A 19,475-nucleotide genomic window follows, 5' to 3' on the forward strand; every position below is an offset into this window, starting at 1 on the left:
CACACCATACACACCACCCTGGCCGGCACCCGCCTCACCGCGCGAACTCTGAACCTCCCTCGTCTAGACCGCCGCCGCAAAACAACCACCCCGCGTCTCCCGTACTGACCCTAAGGTGCCGTGCCTTGAACCCTTTTCTCCCACCTCCTGACACGTGCAACCTGTCAACGAGAGCCCCCCCTCCGAACCTGTCCTGCTACCTCCCAAAACTGGTACTGGTTCGGCGTTACACCTCCTGCTACATTTCATTTTGAGCGGCAATCATGTCGAGCTCAGAGATCAACCAGGTTTTGGCCAATTCGCTGTCGCCTGGTAAGTCTTGCGTCGTCGCATTTCTTTTTTCCCCTTCTTCTCTACCACTGCTGTTTCCTTCCCATCTTCATCAACATCAGCGAATCCACTCCTGGTCGCTACGGCGATGAGACAGTCTCTCACCCCCCCCCCCCCCCCCCCCCCCCATACCTGGGCCACTTTACCCCCTTAACCCGCGCATCACGAACTTTGAAAAAGTGAAAAGATCATCATGAGACTGACATCGTTTACTAGACGCGAACTTGCGCAACGCTGCCGAGCAGCAACTTACACAAGCAGCTGAGAACAACTTTGTAAGTGCCCGCCCGCCTTTCGGATCCCCAGTCCTCATACCCCCCCCTCCCCCCTCCCCCCACCGCTCGAAAGTTTTTGCTAACCGAGCTCGCCTTTCAAACAGCCTCTATACCTCGCAACCCTCGTCCAGGAGCTTGCAAACGAGAGCGCCGACGGTTCCATCCGTGCCGCTGCCGGTCTCGCACTCAAGAACGCCTTCACCGCCCGTGACTTTAACCGCCACCAAGAGCTCCAGGCAAAATGGCTTCAACAGACCGACGACGAGACGAAGACGCAGGTCAAGAACTTGACTTTGCAAACACTGGCCTCGTCCAACGCCCAGGCCGGCCAGGCCGCCGCCCAGGTCATTTCTTCTATTGCCGGCCTTGAGCTGCCCAGAAGCCAGTGGCAGGACTTGATGGGCATCCTCGTTAAGAACGTCAGCGAGGGCGCCGAGCACCAGAAGCAGGCCTCCTTGACCACGATCGGATACATCTGTGAAAGCCAGGACCCCGATCTGCGCACCGCCCTTATTGCCCACTCCAACGCCATCTTGACCGCCGTTGTCCAGGGTGCCCGCAAGGAAGAGACGAGCCTCGAGGTCCGCCTGGCTGCTATCACAGCCCTTGGTGACTCGCTTGAGTTTGTCGGCAACAACTTCAAGCACGAGGGTGAGCGCAACTACATCATGCAGGTTGTCTGCGAGGCCACCCAGGCCGATGACTCCCGGATACAGCAGGGCGCCTTTGGCTGCCTGAACCGCATCATGGGTCTCTACTACGACAACATGCGCTTTTACATGGAGAAGGCCCTGTTCGGCTTGACCATTCTTGGCATGAAGTCTTCGGACGAGGACGTTGCCAAGTTGGCTGTCGAGTTCTGGAGCACTGTTTGCGAAGAAGAGATTGGTATTGAAGACGACAACGCCCAGGTAAGAACAGATAGTCAATATCTGCTCGCAACGACCCACACTGACGTTTTTTTTTCTTTAGGTCGAGAGCGCCGACCAGATGCGCCCCTTCTACAACTTTGCTCGCGTAGCTGCCAACGAAGTTGTGCCCGTCCTCCTGATGCTTTTGACCAAGCAAGACGAGGATGCTGCCGATGACGAGTACAACCTGGCCCGTGCCGCCTACCAGTGTCTCGCTCTTTACTCCCAGGCCATCGGTGCCGCTATTATCAGCCCCGTTCTCCAGTTCGTCGAGGGCAACCTGCGTGCCGAAGACTGGCACCACCGTGATGCCGCCGTTTCTGCTTTCGGCGCCATTATGGACGGTCCCGACGAGAAGGTCCTCGACCCCATTGTTAAGCAGGCTCTTCCTATCCTCATCGGCATGATGGACGACAGCTCCCTCCATGTCAAGGATTCTACCGCCTACGCCCTCGGCCGCATCACCGAGAGCGTGTCGGATAGCATCGATCCCAACCAGCACCTCGACCCCCTCGTCCGTTCCCTGTTCAACGGCCTCATGAGCAACGCCAAGATTGCCTCTTCGTGCTGCTGGGCCCTCATGAACTTGGCTGAGCGCTTCTCTGGCGACTTCGGTGCTGCCCAGAACCCTCTTACTCCCCACTTCAACCAGAGCGTCACCAACCTGCTTGGTCTGACTGCTCGCCCCGACTGCGACTCCTATGTCCGCACTGCCGCATACGAGGTCCTCAACGTCTTCGTCCAGAACGCCGCCTCTGAGAGCCTGCAACCCATTGCCTCTCTCTCCGGAGTCATCATTGAGCGTCTCGAGGGAACCATCCCCATGCAGAGCCAGGTTGTCAGCGTCGAGGACAAGATCATGCTTGAGGAGATGCAGACCAGCTTGTGCACAGTTCTTCAGGCCATCATCCAGAGACTGGACAAGGAGATCATTCCTCAAGGCGACCGCATCATGCAGACTCTACTCCAGATTCTCAGCACCGTCGGCGGCAAGTCGAGCGTCCCTGATGCCGTCTTCGCCACCATCAGCGCTCTTGCCAACGCCATGGAGGAGGACTTCTCCAAGTACATGGAGGCTTTCACCCCCTTCCTCTACAACGCCCTGGGCAACCAGGAGGAGCCCAGTCTCTGCGCCATGGCCATCGGCCTGGTTAGCGATCTTACCCGATCCCTTGGCGAGCGCAGCCAGCCGTACTGCGACAACTTCATGAACCACTTGCTGCACAACCTGAAGAGTCCCTCCCTCAGCAACCAGTTCAAGCCTGCCATTCTGCAGTGCTTTGGCGATATTGCTGGCGCTATTGGCGGTCACTTTGAGACATATCTGTCCGTCATTGCGCAGGTCCTGCAACAGGCTGCCACCGTCAATGCCGGCCCTGAGGGCCCTTACGAGATGTATGACTACGTCATCTCCCTCCGCGAGGGTATCATGGATGCCTGGGGCGGCATTATCGGTGCCATGAAGTCCGGCGGCAAGAGTAAGTCCAAGTCTATTCTTCATGTTCCTTTACAAATGCTAACAATTTGCAGCTTCCGTTCTCCAGCCTTACGTGTCTTCGATCTTCCAGCTGTTGAACATGATCGCCAGCGACATGAACCGCAGCGAGGCTCTCATGCGCGCAGCCATGGGTGTAATTGGCGATCTTGCTGACGCCTACCCCAACGGCGAGCTCGTTGACATCTTCCGCCAGGATTGGCTCACCGCTCTGATCAAGGAGACCAAGACCAACCGCGAGTTCCAGCCCAGGACAATCGAAACCGCCCGGTGGGCCAGAGAGCAGGTAAAGCGCCAGGTTGGCGGCTCTACCAGCGTTATGGCCCAGACCTGAGCACGTTTCTCAGTACTCTGATGCTACTTTCTACATGTTTGATTATTCACATCTATCCCCCCAAGCCCAGCACGTATCCTGGAGCAGCCGGTTTCCACACATCGAAACCCGGATCTGCGTCAAACCAGGAGACAGCACAGCCCATATGACACTGCACAGCATCGAACACGGAGATCTCTCACGTGTATATAGACGCCTTACACAATTTTTCCCCCAAAAGACTAATATCACCAATACCCCTTGTCAGCACCCTTCCCATCGCCTCACGACACAACACATCATCAACCCCTTTGCCCCTTTGGCTGTATCTTCTGGACTTTGATTTTCGCAACGGACGGCTGGATTAGAGAGGAGGCGGGAGTCCTCATTGTCATGTACGCCTCGCATAGAATCGCGTTGGCGACCTAAAAGTCATGTAGAAGGAGTTTCCCTCAGAAGGAACCGGGAGTTTGCTATTTTCATTTTCCAACGGGGAAACGAGAGCAATGAGAGACGGGGAAACGAACGACGTCAACATACAATTCGGAGTCGGCCGCATCCTTTCCCGGCAGGCAGCCCTATCAAGTGATTTGGGCTATCGGGGAGGGAGGAGTCCCTGTCTCGTCAGAGGCGCGCGCTCTAGGCCGTGTTGGTTGCGATTTCGTCGAGACATCTTTCCCGGAAAAGGTACTCGCGCACGGTGGATGAGATGATAAGAGACGCCTGACGAAATGGGCCAGAAAGGAGAGTGTAGGGGCATGTGAGGATGCAAAGACAACAGTCCTTCAGAGGAGGAGCGGACATTGCGAAACGGTTCCAAACATGTTGTGACTGGGCCAAGTGGTCACTGTCAGGCACTGTTTTGGTAGTCAGTCGTAGGAGAAAGTTCAATGAGTTTTGCCCCCTTCAATCATGATGCATTTGTGAGTGCTAGATGACTTTGATGAGGTGAACGGTGACATGCCCAACAAGCTGCGTGATCGTATACGTCCTTTCCGGCTGTCTCTGGTCCAACAACTCAACATGATGGCACTCGAGAGTGAAACAGACAATGTCGAAATCAGCACAAACTACCGCTACGTTATTGCCATTTCTGTTCTCTCTCTCTCTCATATGGCCCCATGCAAGCCCGACTTACGATCTGCGCAGGATACTACAGAACCAACCCACAGAACGCCCGTGGAAAATGGTCACAGGAAGTTTAAACAACAGATCCTTGGAACATGTAACCCCACAAACTCCTCCTCCTCCTCCTCCTGCTCCTCCTCCCCCGGAGCAAAGCGGGCGAGAGGACTGTGAGGTCATGCGTCCCGCTGATCAGGGCCGATCTCGTCCTACGCGGAGTAAGGTGTCGTCACTACAGATCCCATCCCCCCCCCCCCCCCCCCCCCCCCCCCCGGCCTGTCGGCACCTTTTGGTTGGGAACGTTTGTCGAATTGCCTAGACGGTAGTAGCGGCGTGATATGTATGTAGATAGCATAGCGAACATGCGATGGTGTGTAATTGCCACGTTATCGATATTCGCTACCGGTGCTTTCGTTTTGCGTGTGGACAGCAATAACAGGGTGACCGTTATTGCTGCCCTGAGCTTAAAAAGAAATTCTGCGAGGGACGGGGCTATCCGCCGCGGATCGTCATACTGCTGCGGAGCATCCATGGAGAGAGAGAGAGAGAGAGAGAGAGAGAGTAATTGCGGTCTTTTTGAGTTTTTTTTGGGGGGGGGGGGGGGGGTGTGTGTGTTGTTAGCGATGCAGGCTGGACCCCGGCACCGTTTTTCATGTACTTTGTTTTCTTGTTTCGTATCCCTCCCCCCCCCCTCTCCTTCTTTCCTTCCTTCCTTCCTCCTGGGTTGGGTTAATCTGGCGTGGGAGATGCCGGGGTAAGTGATGCGTGATTTGTTGCTATTGGACACGTGGAATGATAATTTGGGGACACAGAGGGTTTGATGTTTGTTGTTGCTGTTGTTGATGGTAGGATCTCGGGCTGCCCTTCCTGATCGTGGTTCCTGTTGTAACTGATAGTATCAACGTCTAGGTTATTAGTAGCCATTCAAGCGAACCTCCAAGAACCGTAGGTATACGGTACCTGGCCGTTTCTTTTCCCAAGTGCGGGCCCTTGAAAATAACATGTCGCTTTGTCACATGAAGTTTGCCCGAAGAAAGAAATCATAGCTTGTCAAGAGAAGCAAAAAAACGATGACCATGAATAAGTACAGAATTTCACTATGGTATCTCTTCTGAAAAGTAAAACGTGTACAGAGACAGGACTCGACTTGCCTCAGTCACCAGGAAATTCCAAACGCCGCCGTCGAGGCTATATATGTACAGGCCCTATTTTCTCGTTTTCACACACCTGCGCCGTGCCGTAACCTGATATATACCGGCAAAAATGACGCAGACCCTTTTTGCCTTCTAGAACCATGTTCTTGCAAAACCCAGTCTAAGACGCCGTCCGTTTGTAAATCTCATGTCCCTCCCTCCTTGTCTTGGTTTCGTAGAATAATAAAAACATTCGAATGGTGTGATTCGACAGGATGGAAAAGTTAGTTTGGTCCGAACCAGCCCAGACCCGCCGCGCCGTTGCCAATCCAGCTAGTTGCCTGTACGGGAGCCGTTCCATCGAACCAGCTTTGCAGCTCACACTCGAAGCCGTCGGTGCCGGGGCCCAAAGTGATATTGACAGATTCAGGAGACGAGTAGAAGGCGGCAACGGTGGCTGCGGTGACCGCATCGTATGGGGTCCCTGGTGATGGTCCTCCCACGGGGCTTGTGTCGAAGGCAGCCGCCTGGACAAGCATGCCCATGCCATTGTTCGGGCTGTATGGCGGTGGAGCCTGGGCGTACATTGCTGGAGAAAAGTGCTGCTGCAGCTCGGGAGGTATGTGCTGCATTTGCGCCTGTGGCTGATGGTGAGGTTGGGGTAGATGTGATAGGTGGTGCTGCTGCTGTTGTTGGTGCTGGAGCTGCTGCATTTGATGGTGCTGATGCTGATGTTGCTGCTGCTGCTGCTGGTGATGTGTAGAGGGTTGGTGTTGCTGATGAACGTGAGACTGCTGGGGCGTGTTCAGAGGTGGAAGCGGCAACGGCGCGTTGTGTTGCTGCTGCTGTTGCTGCTGGAAGTTGGGAGAAGGGCTCGGGGGAGGAAGGATGTTGGAAGTGTTACTGCTGGTGCTTCCGTGACGGATAGGAGGTGGCTTCTTCTCGTTGAGCGGTGTCGGCGGAGGGCCGGGCATCTGGAATTTCGGCGCTTCGGTGCGTTGTTTGCCAAAGGCTGAGGGAGAGGGATGCAACGGACGCAGGGTGCGATCGTTCTGCGTCGTATAGGTCAGTATTTGCCCAGTGGGAATGAAGGTCAAGAGGGGACGTACGCCATCTGCCATGCTGCCCTCCAGGCTGTATGCAGTAGCCTTGGGATCCCGCGAAAAGCGCTCCAGAGACTCGAGCCATCGGGATGCCAGCGGCCATGTCTGCTTGGATTCGATGAGAATAGACATGCATCGTTGAAGCATATTAGGAGCTTGTGCCACAATCGACTTATCGGAACAGACTGCGGTTGTCAGCGTGTTTTCTCCAAGTTTGAATCTTTGTTACCTACTGTTCTTGTACTTGACCAGATACGTCGAGAAGAGACCACAGCTGTAGACACAAAACGAAGCCATCTGAGCGCCAACGCCCTCTTCTGACGATCTTACACTGAATTGCGCATCGACTTGCTCGTATAGGTCCCGCACGTTACGGAAGAGGTCATCCGACATATGCGAGAAGAATGCTCGGCGCTGGGGGTCCTTATCGTCCGTCTTGATGATACTGTTATGGTTAGTGTCTGATTGGTGGAGAGCTGTTGATTTCGCCCACGTACTTGTCCAAGTATGCCCTCCTCAGAACGATATTGCAGAGCTTCGTGATCATCGTCACCCCCAAGTAGGCCTAACTTGGTCAGCATTATCCCCCCCATTGCTTGGTGCAGGTCCTACCAAATCCTCGCCAACTGTCTTGTGTCCCTTTAATAACACCATGCTCCAGCGATGGTCTGCGGGAAGCTGTTGCTCCCAGTGCATGAGTTGTTTAGCCATAATCGCATATTCGCTCGTCGGATCCCAAGGGTTTGCGCTCTTCATGGTTGCCATTGCGCGACGCGCCACTTTACCCCAGTAATAGTGCGCCTGTATTAGGCTGGCGAAAAGAGATCGTGACGGCTGATGGATCAAAGCCGGGTTATCGCGAGCTGGCGGTGTATCCTCAAGCGCCGCCCGTGAGAAGGGCTCGCGGCCGTTGGCAAAGTCGTCTTCGTTACTGGGGAGCAGGGCGGTAATATCATTGGCGGCGAGCGAAACAGGAGAGAGAGCGCCGCAGTGGAGGTTATCCTGGCCTGTAAACGTGTTAGTAAAGACAATTCGCACATGCATCGCGGACTACGAACTGTGCAGCATCCACTAAGAATCGTTAGCATTCTGTCTCTCATACTCTGCTATGAACTTACCAAGGTTCTCCGTGCAGATTCGGCTCTAATGATCATTTCTTTCGTGGGATTCTTCATCTTGTAGAACTCTTCTCGGTGTAAATGCATCAAAACAGCCATCCTCGTAGCAATGCCAATGTTTATCTTTTAACGATTAGCCAGCATCGTCGGTCATTGTGTTCCAGCAACTTACGTAGCTCCTGTTCCTCCAACCGCTACCCTGCTGGGCTAGACTGAGCAAATAGAACGCCTGACATCGTTCCAGCGTCGGTTCTTGGTACAGTTCGTTCAGCGCAAGATTGCTGGCCCTTTCCATGAAGAAGTCGACTGCTTTCATTTCTCCTTCGAACCTCTCGATCAGGGCCGGAGAGAAGCGCGCTGAGATGCTGAGGATGCCGAGCACAAGGAAGACACTGACGGAACGGTGGTCGCGCTGCAGCTGCTGAGGAAACAGCACCTTCGGAATAAAGCCAAGTTGAAAATACTTGCGCGTGAAAACGTAGACGGCATCAACAACCTCGGAGAGCGGTGGAAGATGCTCCCACTCGTCCGCAGGTTTCCGGAGTGCCGGTGCTCCTGGGCCCCGGGGGATGGACTCGGAGGCACTGCGTCGTGCCTTGTCGGCTTCTCGCTTGGCTGTCTTTTCGGCCCTCAAGCGTGGGTGGCGATACTCGCGATCGAGGTCCGGCTGGCCACGCTGGGGGAAAACACTACCCTCAGTTAGCTGCGGGAGGCGAATGTCAGGAGAGGCTCGCAGTACCAGTCACTCGCTTGCAGGCCTGCCTCAGCGCAAGATTTGCATGGCGGCTGTGCTTTGTCATGAATGCATTTGCTCCTCATCCGTCGACATCTGCGCAAGGTCTCAGTTTCCCAGGTCGTGGGCAGAATATGAGTTCATGATGGTTACAAACCTTCGGCAGGCGATTGGGGCCCTGCGCTTGATTGGGGGCCTCGACTCACCCTGCGACTGCGGCACAGGGTCGTAGGCGTTGAGAGAGTCACTCCTGACGCTCACGTTCGCACTCATTTCCAATGCCATCACATTGGGCTTGGTGTCTTCGTCAACATTCATTGCATATCGATATGGACTTCGCCCAGCCTCGACGGCCTCCAGGCGAGCAACTCTCTGTATGAGTGACGCAGCAAGCAGGCGGATAGCTTCGGGATGTGGAACTTCTGCTCAGGTGGTGGGAACGGGGTTTTTTTTTGGGATCGACGCGAAGGATTGCGGAGAGCAAATCGATGCGAAAATAAGAAAGCAGGCCAGAAACCAGTAGTTCGGGAGCTGGGACCGCTTGACGTTTTGACGGGGGCGTGGGGGTTTGAAAACAGACGAGGCGATTATAGGTAAAGGGAGACAGCGAATCTAGTGGCCATCGGTCGTGATCCGAAGTGTTGGAGAACGAGACATAGGGTGAGTATCTCCATCAAAAAAACAATGCAAATCCCATTCAGGTTTCAAGCAGGATTGAGAGAGCCCAAAACTGTTAGGCTCCCTAGCCCTGTCTGGCCCCTGAAATGTTCAAGCGTGCTTGGGTTTAGAGTTTACCGGCTGTTCGCTCTAGAGCCAGTGATCAACAGCATTCCAAGCTGCCGCGGCGTTGATGGCGTAAATAGGGCCACTCAGTAGGAAACGTTACGTCTTCAGGGATGCCCTCAAGCTTCTTGAATTGGTCGATTGTGCTAAAGAAACGCAAGCGAACAAGTTCCAGGGGGGAAGATTCCCAGGGATTCGAAAGCCAGGCGCGACTTGACGAACACGGGGGCGCGGACGGCGTGTCCACAAGTGCAAGGACAGAAAGCTTGCCAAGGTTAGGTGGTGGACCATGCGCACTCCTTAGTTGGCCCATTGAGGTGAAGGGCAGTTGCATTGGCCTCAGAATTGGGGTAAAGACAGGGGCCTACAGCATCGGCAGTGAAGCACTGTTCCACTGACCACAGGAAAAACGGCCGCGTCTCGACCACCGGTGGAGGGTTGCTGAGGAGCATCTCATGTTCTCCTACACATAGACTAGGATAGGGCTCACGGCGGGCGTTGCCTTGTTAGAGGAAGCTCGTCGCCGCCGCGAGTCAGTTGGATGATGGGGGCTTAACGTCATGACGAATATGGCTATGTGAAGGTTGGATTGGGGGTGTGTACTAGTACCTTACGGATGGATACCTGTCAACCCGTAGGTGGTAATATCGGATGGGGGCCAGAACGGAAGAAGAAAACGCAGATCGATGCCGCGGTTGATTGATCTCTGGAGTCCTCCGTGTCCGTAATCTCATTCTCTCATACCTTGTTGTGCTTGTATGATCGGACTGTTGGTCTGGCAGTTCGGTGGCCCCCCCGACCCACGTTCACAATCCCTTCAGGTGAGGCATTTGAGTACAGGCTGAAGAACACTTTAGAATTGCTCTGAATGCGATTGGGCCAAGTGCTCGGACCTGTTCGCGCCCGATCGGTTACGATAGCCTTCTAGTCCAGTTAAGCAGCGGATTGCGTTGGGCATTTTCCTCTTCCGCAAGGACTGGCCTGTTTTGGGATGTAGCGTAGCTTTGTCATGCCCTGGTCGATATATGGCTAGTTTTACTATTACAGGTTCATAGTGACAGTTGGAAGTTCGGCCTCTTTAGTAGCCCCCGAAAGAAAATCAATGGCACGGCGTATATACGTGAACTACGCCAGGGGACGGACAGAATGCTCATTTCGTACTTTTACGAGGCCCCTCCGCCGAAGTGATGCCGGTGTCTCCATAGGATGAACCCTGATTATCTTGTCATTACCCTCTCGGTACTTGTCGATGTCCGACCTTTGGTCGCCCGTCTGATCAAGCTTAAGTTTTACTTGCCGTGAGACACACCACATAAAGGGAGAGGGAACCAGGCTGAAGGGTCCTCCTCTGTGCGCTCTTGGGAGGCCCAGTCTAGATGTCGATCAGTTCATCCTGCTGTCGGTGCGGTAACGTCTGTGGGCTAGGGGCAACAAAGAATATGATGTTGGTGACTGCTCTAGGGAAATGGTTCGCTAGTCTAACGCCTTGGTCGATGGTTACTGGTAGTGTTGCTGGCCACCAAGGCCGCTGGGTTTAGGGCGCGGGTACCTACCTACTCGATCTCCCGGAGATTGCTACCGCAGAGAATCGGTCTACGTAGTACCCAGGGAAGAGTAGCATGCCCCACCCGCCATATTGTTCTTGGAATTCGAGTATTGTGGCTGACGAAGAGGACAGTCTCAATTGTGGCTTTTGTTCAAGCCACTCCTGGTGCTGGGGAGAGATGTTATCGTGCCATATGTTCGATCATCATTGTCGCCGTTCCGTTCCTTGAGCTTTCCATAATCTGATTCTTTGTGTATTACTTTTTTTCTACACTGCCCAATGTGAAAAGGTAATAATCGTATCATAGAGCGTGCGAGTTAAACATTTGCAAGATAGGTAGAGAGCGCATTTTTCCTAGGCCCAATTCCAGCAATGCCATTGGGCTTAGGATATTCTTTTGGCTGTGGATGTCTGCAACGACATAGACAAACTTCCAAAAGCAGGCTTACAGAGGAATTCGAAATTGCATGAAAAGAGGACGATGCTGTCTGCTTTTCAATTTCTTTTGGAATTTCACATGAGCCCGTCCCAAACCATATCTACCCGTTGTTCATGGGTAGGAATTGCTTATTGCCCTGCCATATAGTTAAGTTTATTGAGCAATGCACTTGAGCAATGCACTTGGACGTCCCGGACATTGCTTGTTTCTATGCACAGTCGGTTGACCGGCAGCCTTTGTATAAAATTGAACGACTCTGGCAGGACGAACTGGCGGCTCAGGCATCCCTCTCTCCATCCTTTCGGCACTTGGTACCCCGAAGTTGGGGCAACCATGTCGGGGTAGTCCTGTTGGCTTGGCGATCTGAGAAGCTAGATTCTCTCTCCAATCTCCCGCCTTCCCGAAGGGAAACGAAGACCGGTGTATTTCCACCCATCACGGACCGCCCTTTGCAAAGCTTCAGTGGGGATAACGGGGTACTACCCTGCTGTGGCATATGTCGCCGTAAACAACTGACTCCCCCCGGCTTTCATTGAACTAATGGGTAATAGTTAGCGAACCGCATCGTGGTCACGCACGACTCCTTCCCCTCACCGTCCCAATTGTAAGGCGCTCAACTGAGTGAGGAGAACTATGAGCGACGGCACCAAGTTGCCGGTTTATGCACCTCAATGCTTGTTTGGGGAAAGGGGAAAAAGTCTGGGGTCAAAGTCGGGGTATGGCCTCGGGCTTTCAACCACCGATTGAAAATATTTAGGTGCGCGTCATGCCTGCCATTTGGGAGTATGATGGGAGGTTTAGCACTCGAGCTCACGCCGACTTGAGCCGCCTTGGTTAACGATCAATTCTCGCCCTGACCGAAATGAGGACCGCTCTCTTTGCCACCGCCCTCGCCGGCCTGGCGTCCACCACGCTCGCCGCACCGGCCAAGCCCGAGCCTTTCCTGACGCAGGTTGACAATCAGACGTGGATTATTGGCAACGATGTCTGGAACATGACCCAGGGCCTCAAGTACGGCGTGAAGCTGAACTACAAGAACCGCGACCTCGTGGGAAACGCGGTTGGCCACTACGTGAGCTACAGTACGTTTTGTTCGGCTATCACATCATGAACCTGAGCTGGAATTGACTGACACACTTGCAAAGACGGCGCTGCAAACGACATTGCCTGGACCTCTGCTAGCATTGTCAAGAGGTGCAGTTACAAAGGCACTCCTTATATCGACGTCAAGTTCACCTCCATCGACGGCGACTTCCATTGGGTCATCTTCCAGGGTCTTGCTGGTGCCTACCAGTACTTCGTCAACCACAACCTCCCTACTCTTGGCGAGTTCCGCACTCTTTGGCGTCTTGACAACACCACTTTCCCCAAGGGCAAGACCGATCTCCACGACAAGGAGCTGCCTCCTTTGAGCGACTACCTTCCCCAGAACAAGGTCCAAGACGAGACCTGGCTCACGCCTGACGGAAAGGGTTACATCACCAAGTACGACTTTTCCGATCATATCCGCACACAAAAGTACTACGGAGTGTATGGCGACGAGGTCGGCAGCTGGTACATCAACGCCGGCAAGGATTACTATAATGGAAATCACCTGAAGCAAGAGCTCATGGTATGCTTTCCTATACTCATACAACCGCCGCTGTTCTGACACCTCTTAGGTCCATCGTGAGAGTGCTACTGGTGATGCCGTTCAGCTCAACATGATCCACGGCACACACTTCCAAGTCTCTGCCGTCGACGTCTTCCCCGACGGTAAGATGTGGGGTCCCTGGCTCTGGTACCTGGTACGTCTTGTTCTCGCTTCTCCCCTGCTAACCGCCCTTTCTACAACATGGCCCTGACATCCTACAGAACGATGGCTCCAAGGAGGACGCCGAAGCCCGTGCAGACTCCGAGTTCGCCGCTTGGCCCTACCGCTGGCTGTCCGACCCCGATTACCAGTCCCGTGGTACAGTCAAGGGCAAGCTCGTCCTCTCCGACGGCCGTCCCGCCGCCGGCGCCGCTGTCTTCCTCGGCGACAACCACCCCAGCAAGACCGCCCTCGACATGGGCTCCGACTACTACTACACCACCTATGCCGATGCTTCCGGCGCCTTCGAGATCCCCAATGTCCGCACCGCAGAGGCCGGCTATGCTCTCCAGGCATGGTCTGCAGGCGGCAAGTTGGCGGACGTAACGACGCAAATCCTTCACAACGACGTCAGCATCACTGCCGACAAGACGACGGACCTCGGGACGCTCAACTGGGCTGTCTCCACGCGCAAGCGTCTTTTCCAGGTCGGCGACTTCGACCGTACCTCCCGCGGCTTCGCCCACGGCGGAAACCCAGACTTTGGACACGCCATCATCGCATCGTGCCCTGCTGACATCACCTTCGTCGTCGGTAAGTCCCAGACGAGCGATTGGTGCTATGGCCAGACGTACAAGGGTAACTACACCATCCGCTTCACCATCGACGAGGTCCCCAGCCCCGCCCCCGAGACGGCGAACTTGATTGTTTCGCTGGGCGGATACTCCACCGGCGCAAGCAGCGTTGTGTTGGCCAACGGCCAGCAGGTTGGAAACCTCACCAGCGGTGCCGTCGGTGTTGACTCCACTTCCGGACTACTCAACGACCCTTCCGTGTACCGTAGCGCAACATCCCACGGCGAGTGGCGCTTTTTCGAGTTCCCCGTGCCTGGTGCGTTGTTGAAGAAGGGCGACAACGAGGTCACGTTCCAGCTGACCCGAAACACGACCTGGAGGGGTTTCATCTGGGACAGCATCGTCCTCGAGTGGTAAACGGAGTTTGTAAAACAACCAGCAAAGAAAAAGAGATGATAATGTTTGATTCACCTTGTATACATATTATTCCGAGAACACACATTTCTTCTCGTGTACGTAGCAGACGATAAAACATAAGCAGCACACATTGATATATACATGAGAGCACATACGAATTTCATTAAATTTCTGCGCCACTGAGAGATTCGTGATTTTTTTTTCTTTCTCTTTTTAAAGTCCATTCTTCTTCTTCTCAACCCACCGAGTACGGTCGACGGCCGTGTTAGGACATGTGACCCATCCGCACTCTTTGTATGAATGTACACTACTCTAAACAGATATATATATCATGCGCTCACAAATTACTCGCAACACCCCACCCCCCCAACGCCTTCCCACCGTCGTCAAGTATCACCCAGCAGGACATTCCTAATAACCCACATCGCCAACTAAGCATCAGCAACAGACGCATCCGTTGCCGTCTCCGGTTTCTTCTCCGCGTCTTCCTTTGGTGCGTCTTCCGCGGTTGCAGGAGGCTCGGCTGCTGGGGCCGGATCGGCAGCAGGAGCAGCCTCCTTCGGCTCTTCCGCAGGCTTCTCTGGCTCAACCGGCGGGACCTCGGGGAGAGGTACCGGATTTTCGACTTCAGGCAGCTCGGCAGGCTCGGGGTGCGGCGCCGCAGGTGGTTCGGGAAGCGGGGATTTACTCAATTCCGCCTGACGATTCAGCTCCGTCTCCAAGCCGGCCAACAGGTCAGGGCCATCATCAGTGGTGACAAGCGGTACTTCTGCCACGGTGGGTGGGTTTACTTCGGGTTCTGCGGTTGGGATTTCAGCCAAGGGTTCAGGAGGTGCGTCGACTGTTGGTTCGACAGGTGGCTCGACGGGGGCTGGCGGAGCATCCACAGGCGCTTCCGCTGGCGCTTCAGCTACGACTTCAGCTGGTGCTTCGATAGGGGCTTCAATGGAAGCCTTAGCCTGAGTCTCAACTGGGATGTCCATGGGAATGTCATCCACAGGTGCAGGCTCGACTGGTGGCTCGATTGGTACTGGAGCTGGAATCTCACTTGTAGTTTCGGTCGAAGTTTGAGCTGCCGGTTCGACAGCAGCTTCAACGGGAGCTTCAACAGGTTCCACAGTAGGCACGTCGGTGGGCACCTCCACTGGCGCTGCTGCTGGGGAAGGCTCGGCCTGAGCCGACGGCTGGGGCGACTTGACTGGAGACTTCAGTGGAGACTTGGCAGGCGACTGGGCAGGCTCTGGTTGTTGCTCTGGCTCCACAGGGCCAGGTGTGGCAGCTGGGACGTCCTCAGTCATGGGTACGCTGGTCTCTGTCTCTGCGGCAGCAGCAGCAGGAGGCTCCTCGATGGGCGTTGGCTGCGTCGGGGCGCTGTCATCTTTCATCTCAGAGTCCGCCTCCTCAACCGCCGGGGCCGGCTGTTCTTCAACAGGTGGTACCTGGGGTGCCTCTGTGACTGGTGGTGCATCAGTCGCTTCCGGAGCCTCTGGTATGTCGGGGACATTGGCGGCTTCAGAAGCTTCGGGCATGTCAGGAATATCCAGAGCCATGGCGTCCTCTTGAGGAGCATCATTCGATGCGATGGTCTGATCAGTGCTCTCTATCCTTGAGCCCGAGCCTTCTGTCTCTGCTGTTGTCGCCATAGAAAACGTGGATCTAGTCTCAGCCATAGGTGACGCAATGTCACCAACCTTCTCAGCGGGCGGGATGAATGTCTCTGGTATGGCTTCCGGAACCGTGTCGAGGGGCAGCTGCTCATCTCCAGCAGCTGGTACGGGCTTTTCAGCCGGGGCCTCAGTCGCAGGCTCAGGCAGATCAGTAGACTGATCGGCCATGGTGACATCTGCTTCCTGCGGCTCGCTAGCGGGAGCAGGGACTTCAGGAGCGGCGGGAGCGGCGGGAGCAGTGGAAGCAACAGGGTCCGTGGTAGCGACGGCAGCGGCGGCAGCGGCGACGGCGGCGGAAGAGGTGGGGGGCAGAATCTCTGCAATAGGTGAGATCTGCGGGGATGCTTCGGTTGGAGATGGCAGAACCACGTTTTTGAGAGGACTGCCCTTTGGCGATGAGCTTGCCAGGTGAGGTGGTGCGAGATTGATGGGATTCACCGACGGCGCTGCCCGCTTCGACAGAGGAGACTCGGGATCGGCCGGCTCTATCGAGGCATCTACAGTTGGCGTCGGGATAGAGGGCGAAGCGTCCGTCATCTCATGATCCTGGTTATCTGTATTCTCGCGCTCACGCTGTTCGTCATCGCCATCGTCGCCGTCTTCACCGTCGTCGCCGTCGTCGTCACCTTCATCATCATCATTGTCTGCCATCTCGCTATCGGGGTTGATTGATTCTTCGCGCTCCTGCTTGACACCCTGTTACACCAATTAGCATGAATGCTTCTACCACACTTCAAGGTTCGACAACTCACGTTCTCTTTGCCCTCTGCCCCCTCAACTTTGGGCACTACAGGTGCACCCTCTACAGGCGGCGCAGCATCAGCCGCCGGAGCAGGCAGAGGCAACGTCTTCTTCTTGCGCCCACGTCCAGGGCCAGGCTTGTTCTTCTTCTTTGGTGGCGGCGGCCGTCGCACACGCTGGGGTGCCACCTGGGCAGGATCGACTGCAGAGACAGGGACTACTGTTGTAGAGATGACCTCGCCCTCAATCTGTTGACCATCCTGCAATGTAATCTCCTGCGTGTACGGGTTACCGGCGGCATCAACCCTGCGCACCGTAGCTCTGGTGACAGTGGCGCCGACGGGCGTGCTGGCGACTGTCTTGGAGGAGATGGTGACTGTGCCCTTTCTTCGCTTCGCAAGATGCGAGACGGACGAGCCTTCCGAGTTACGGTTGATCTGCTTCCACACCTTAATTTGGAAGCCCTTGGTTGTGGTCTCGTCCTCTTTCTTCTCGGGCTTGTCGGCGGCCGCTTCAGCCTCAGCCTCTTCTTCCTCAGCTGGCGCTGGCCTCTTGTAGAGCACCCCGGATCGTGCTGCGCGTAGCAGGTCTTGACTGTGCTGCGGGAGAAGGCCCGCATCCTTGGGCATGCCCCAGGGAAGCTCAACATCCCAGATATCGTTCTTTTGTGTCGTCTCGGCCTGTTGGGGTGGCTGTACGTTCACCCATTCCTGGCGCCATTGGCGGACAGGAAGGCCTTCGAAATCATCGTGTTCGGCATAGCCACTGCGGTTCGCGCGTCGAGTCTATCGGCCATAAACGTGTTAACCAAGTGCATCATTAAACAGGGGTACGAGCACTCTGAGCTCGTCATTTTGGGACTTACGCCGGGCGCCATTTTGAGCTCCTACAAATACAGAGAAATACACAATGAAATATCGGATAGCTAACAATTGATCGGATTGAATGGGTCGCGACACGCGCGAAAGGCGTTTGATCGTCTGGTGATATCGCGCTTGTCTTTTAGTGACGGCAGCGCCTATAGGTGCATGCGCCAAATTCTTACACCCGCGACAAAGGTCTCGAAGTCTGCGACTTCAATTGAACGAGGCAATGCGACACTCGTAGAGCTTGCTGCGTCGTGGTCAACAGTGAAGCGTAGCCGTGCCCAGGATTGGCTGCGCTGGGGCCTAGCCTTGTCGCGAAGTCTAAAACGCGATCTGATCACGGGCGAAGTCACATGACCATAGCTCGGTCAGCAGCTGTCTTCACCTTCACCTTCGGTGAGCATCGGTCTGCAGCTATTTCACTTGGCAAGTTCTATATCATTGTGATGTATGCCGCCAGCAACGAATTACTATCTTGCGAGCGCGTAGTCGGCATTTCCAACTCAGAGCTGGATTCCATAATTTTCATTATGTCTGACTTCGAAGCGCGTTAACAGACTAGGAGAATGGCCACGGTTCAAAAAGTTCTTGAGTAACATTTTATTGTTGATACTTGGTTGTTCTTAACCCCTAGCTTTACCGTCGAAGCTTCTTTGCCGATACTTCAGATATTTAAGGCATTGAACACATCTCATGGGGTTATTTTGAAAGTATTTTCCTGGTATATATTATTGGGAGCTTTCTGATACTCGGTGACACTGCCATCGAAGCTCATATACCGGCAAGCAGGTCGTAAGAGTAGGCTTCGAACCCATTACCAGATATAAGACTTACTCGTGCGTTAAAAGTAAATAATCAGCCGCGCAGACATGAAGCAAGCTCGTCGACAAACATCACGCTTCGGATTGACAGGAAATTATAGCAAAGGCCTAGCACTCATAGAACTCCATTGCCATGTCTATATGCCCAAAAGCCCCGAAAAAAACACTCCAGAGTGGAGGTTGCACTGGAAAATCTGCCCGCCTCCTACTGATGCCTCGTCCCAAAGTCAGGAAGATGATGTGGAATTGTGACCCTTTCGTTTCGTGCGGCATGGTGTGATTGTACACTTTCTGTCCCCTTTTCTCTCTTCCCCGCTAGTTATGTATAGTACAAGTCCGAATTTGATTTTAATATCCCGGCGTAGATGTCGGCCTTCACGGCAGCTTTTTTTTAATCCCAACTACAGTAGCTATTAGCACTTGCGTCGGAAAGTCGAAGCGGACCGGATGGAATGCCAAACTTACCCTTGGTCCTTTTGCCTGACGATATCTCCCTTGCTGCCCTTTTGCTTGCCCTATTCAAATGCATCAGCTTCCCGTCCAACGTGTCGAAGGGTATCCATGCTGGAGAGAGAGAACTTACCGAGGCACCGCCCTCGACCACTAACCGATCGAACTGGAAGAACTGACTGACAACCGTTTGCCTCTGCGAGCGAGTTAGCGCCTGACCTTCCATCCCTCTGTCGCGGCGACCGCCGATGCAGAAAGCGGCAGCCCTTGCAAACGGAACGGCACCATAAAAAAAAAAAAAAGACGAACCTTCATGACCTGGAGCTCGTTGATTCCCTTCTGAATCAGCTCCTGCACCCGCCGGGGGTCGTCGACATTCTTGTTCTCCCTGAACGCATCCCTCGTCCTCCGCTTTGCGTACTCGCGGAAGTTGTACGCAGCAAACTGGTCGCCTTGCCTCAGCATCTGTCGGTACTACATCCATTCACACAACACGTCAGTATTCTATCCTTAATGTCGATATATCAGCCCGCAGACCGGGGGATGCGACTGCGGAATAGCGCCCGGCGCAGAGCTCTTGAAGGTTTGCGAACCGGGGGTGGGAGGGGGGGAAAAAATGATAATAACGTACCAAAGACCGAACCTGCTGCGGCGCATCGCCTTTGAGAGCTTGTATCGCCGTCGCCATTGTATGTGCTGGGGTCGTCTCTGTGGAGTTTGTGGTAACGGGGTGGACGGGAGTTACCAGGATTAGAGAGGAGAAAAAAAAAAAAAGGTTGCGCTGAAAGTTGCTGGACTGCCACTGCAAGAGTGATAATATTTTGGGAGTGGAAGGCTGACGG

The 19,475-nt window shown here is 54.5% G+C and overlaps 5 protein-coding genes across 5 annotated transcripts; 2 read left to right on the plus strand and 3 right to left on the minus strand.

The window, feature by feature from the left end:
* Nucleotides 1-263: 263 nt before the first annotated feature.
* Nucleotides 264-3,345, plus strand: CTRU02_207162 (uncharacterized protein; the record flags this gene model as incomplete). The annotated part of the gene is made up of 5 exons (XM_036719454.1): nt 264-312; nt 547-605; nt 710-1,516; nt 1,578-2,994; nt 3,047-3,345. 5 exons carry the CDS (start codon nt 264-266, stop codon nt 3,343-3,345), a joined length of 2,631 nt encoding a protein of 876 aa, XP_036589161.1.
* Nucleotides 3,346-5,866: 2,521 nt separating this feature from the next.
* CTRU02_207163 (uncharacterized protein) lies at nt 5,867-8,854 on the minus strand (the record flags this gene model as incomplete). The annotated part of the gene is made up of 9 exons (XM_070204846.1): nt 5,867-6,634; nt 6,692-6,870; nt 6,919-7,130; nt 7,183-7,250; nt 7,298-7,700; nt 7,799-7,926; nt 7,976-8,492; nt 8,543-8,632; nt 8,694-8,854. 9 exons carry the CDS (start codon nt 8,852-8,854, stop codon nt 5,867-5,869), a joined length of 2,526 nt encoding a protein of 841 aa, XP_070061379.1.
* A 3,312-nt stretch (nt 8,855-12,166) lies between these two features.
* On the plus strand, nt 12,167-14,088 carry CTRU02_207164 (rhamnogalacturonate lyase; the record flags this gene model as incomplete). The annotated part of the gene is made up of 4 exons (XM_036719452.1): nt 12,167-12,386; nt 12,450-12,916; nt 12,966-13,091; nt 13,159-14,088. 4 exons carry the CDS (start codon nt 12,167-12,169, stop codon nt 14,086-14,088), a joined length of 1,743 nt encoding a protein of 580 aa, XP_036589159.1.
* Nucleotides 14,089-14,519: 431 nt separating this feature from the next.
* CTRU02_207165 (apopolysialoglyco-like protein) lies at nt 14,520-16,406 on the minus strand (the record flags this gene model as incomplete). The annotated part of the gene is made up of 1 exon (XM_036719451.1): nt 14,520-16,406. One exon carries the CDS (start codon nt 16,404-16,406, stop codon nt 14,520-14,522), a length of 1,887 nt encoding a protein of 628 aa, XP_036589158.1.
* A 2,238-nt stretch (nt 16,407-18,644) lies between these two features.
* On the minus strand, nt 18,645-19,321 carry CTRU02_207166 (complex 1 protein; the record flags this gene model as incomplete). Its single annotated transcript, XM_036719450.2, has 4 exons — nt 18,645-18,698; nt 18,767-18,829; nt 18,943-19,107; nt 19,265-19,321. The coding sequence occupies 4 exons, from the start codon at nt 19,319-19,321 to the stop codon at nt 18,645-18,647; spliced, it is 339 nt and encodes a 112-aa protein (XP_036589157.2).
* Between the last annotated feature and the right edge of the window lie 154 nt (nt 19,322-19,475).

Source organism: Colletotrichum truncatum, assembly GCF_014235925.2.
Source record: "Colletotrichum truncatum strain CMES1059 chromosome Unknown Contig_0004, whole genome shotgun sequence".
NCBI classification, from domain to species: Eukaryota; Fungi; Ascomycota; class Sordariomycetes; order Glomerellales; family Glomerellaceae; genus Colletotrichum; species Colletotrichum truncatum.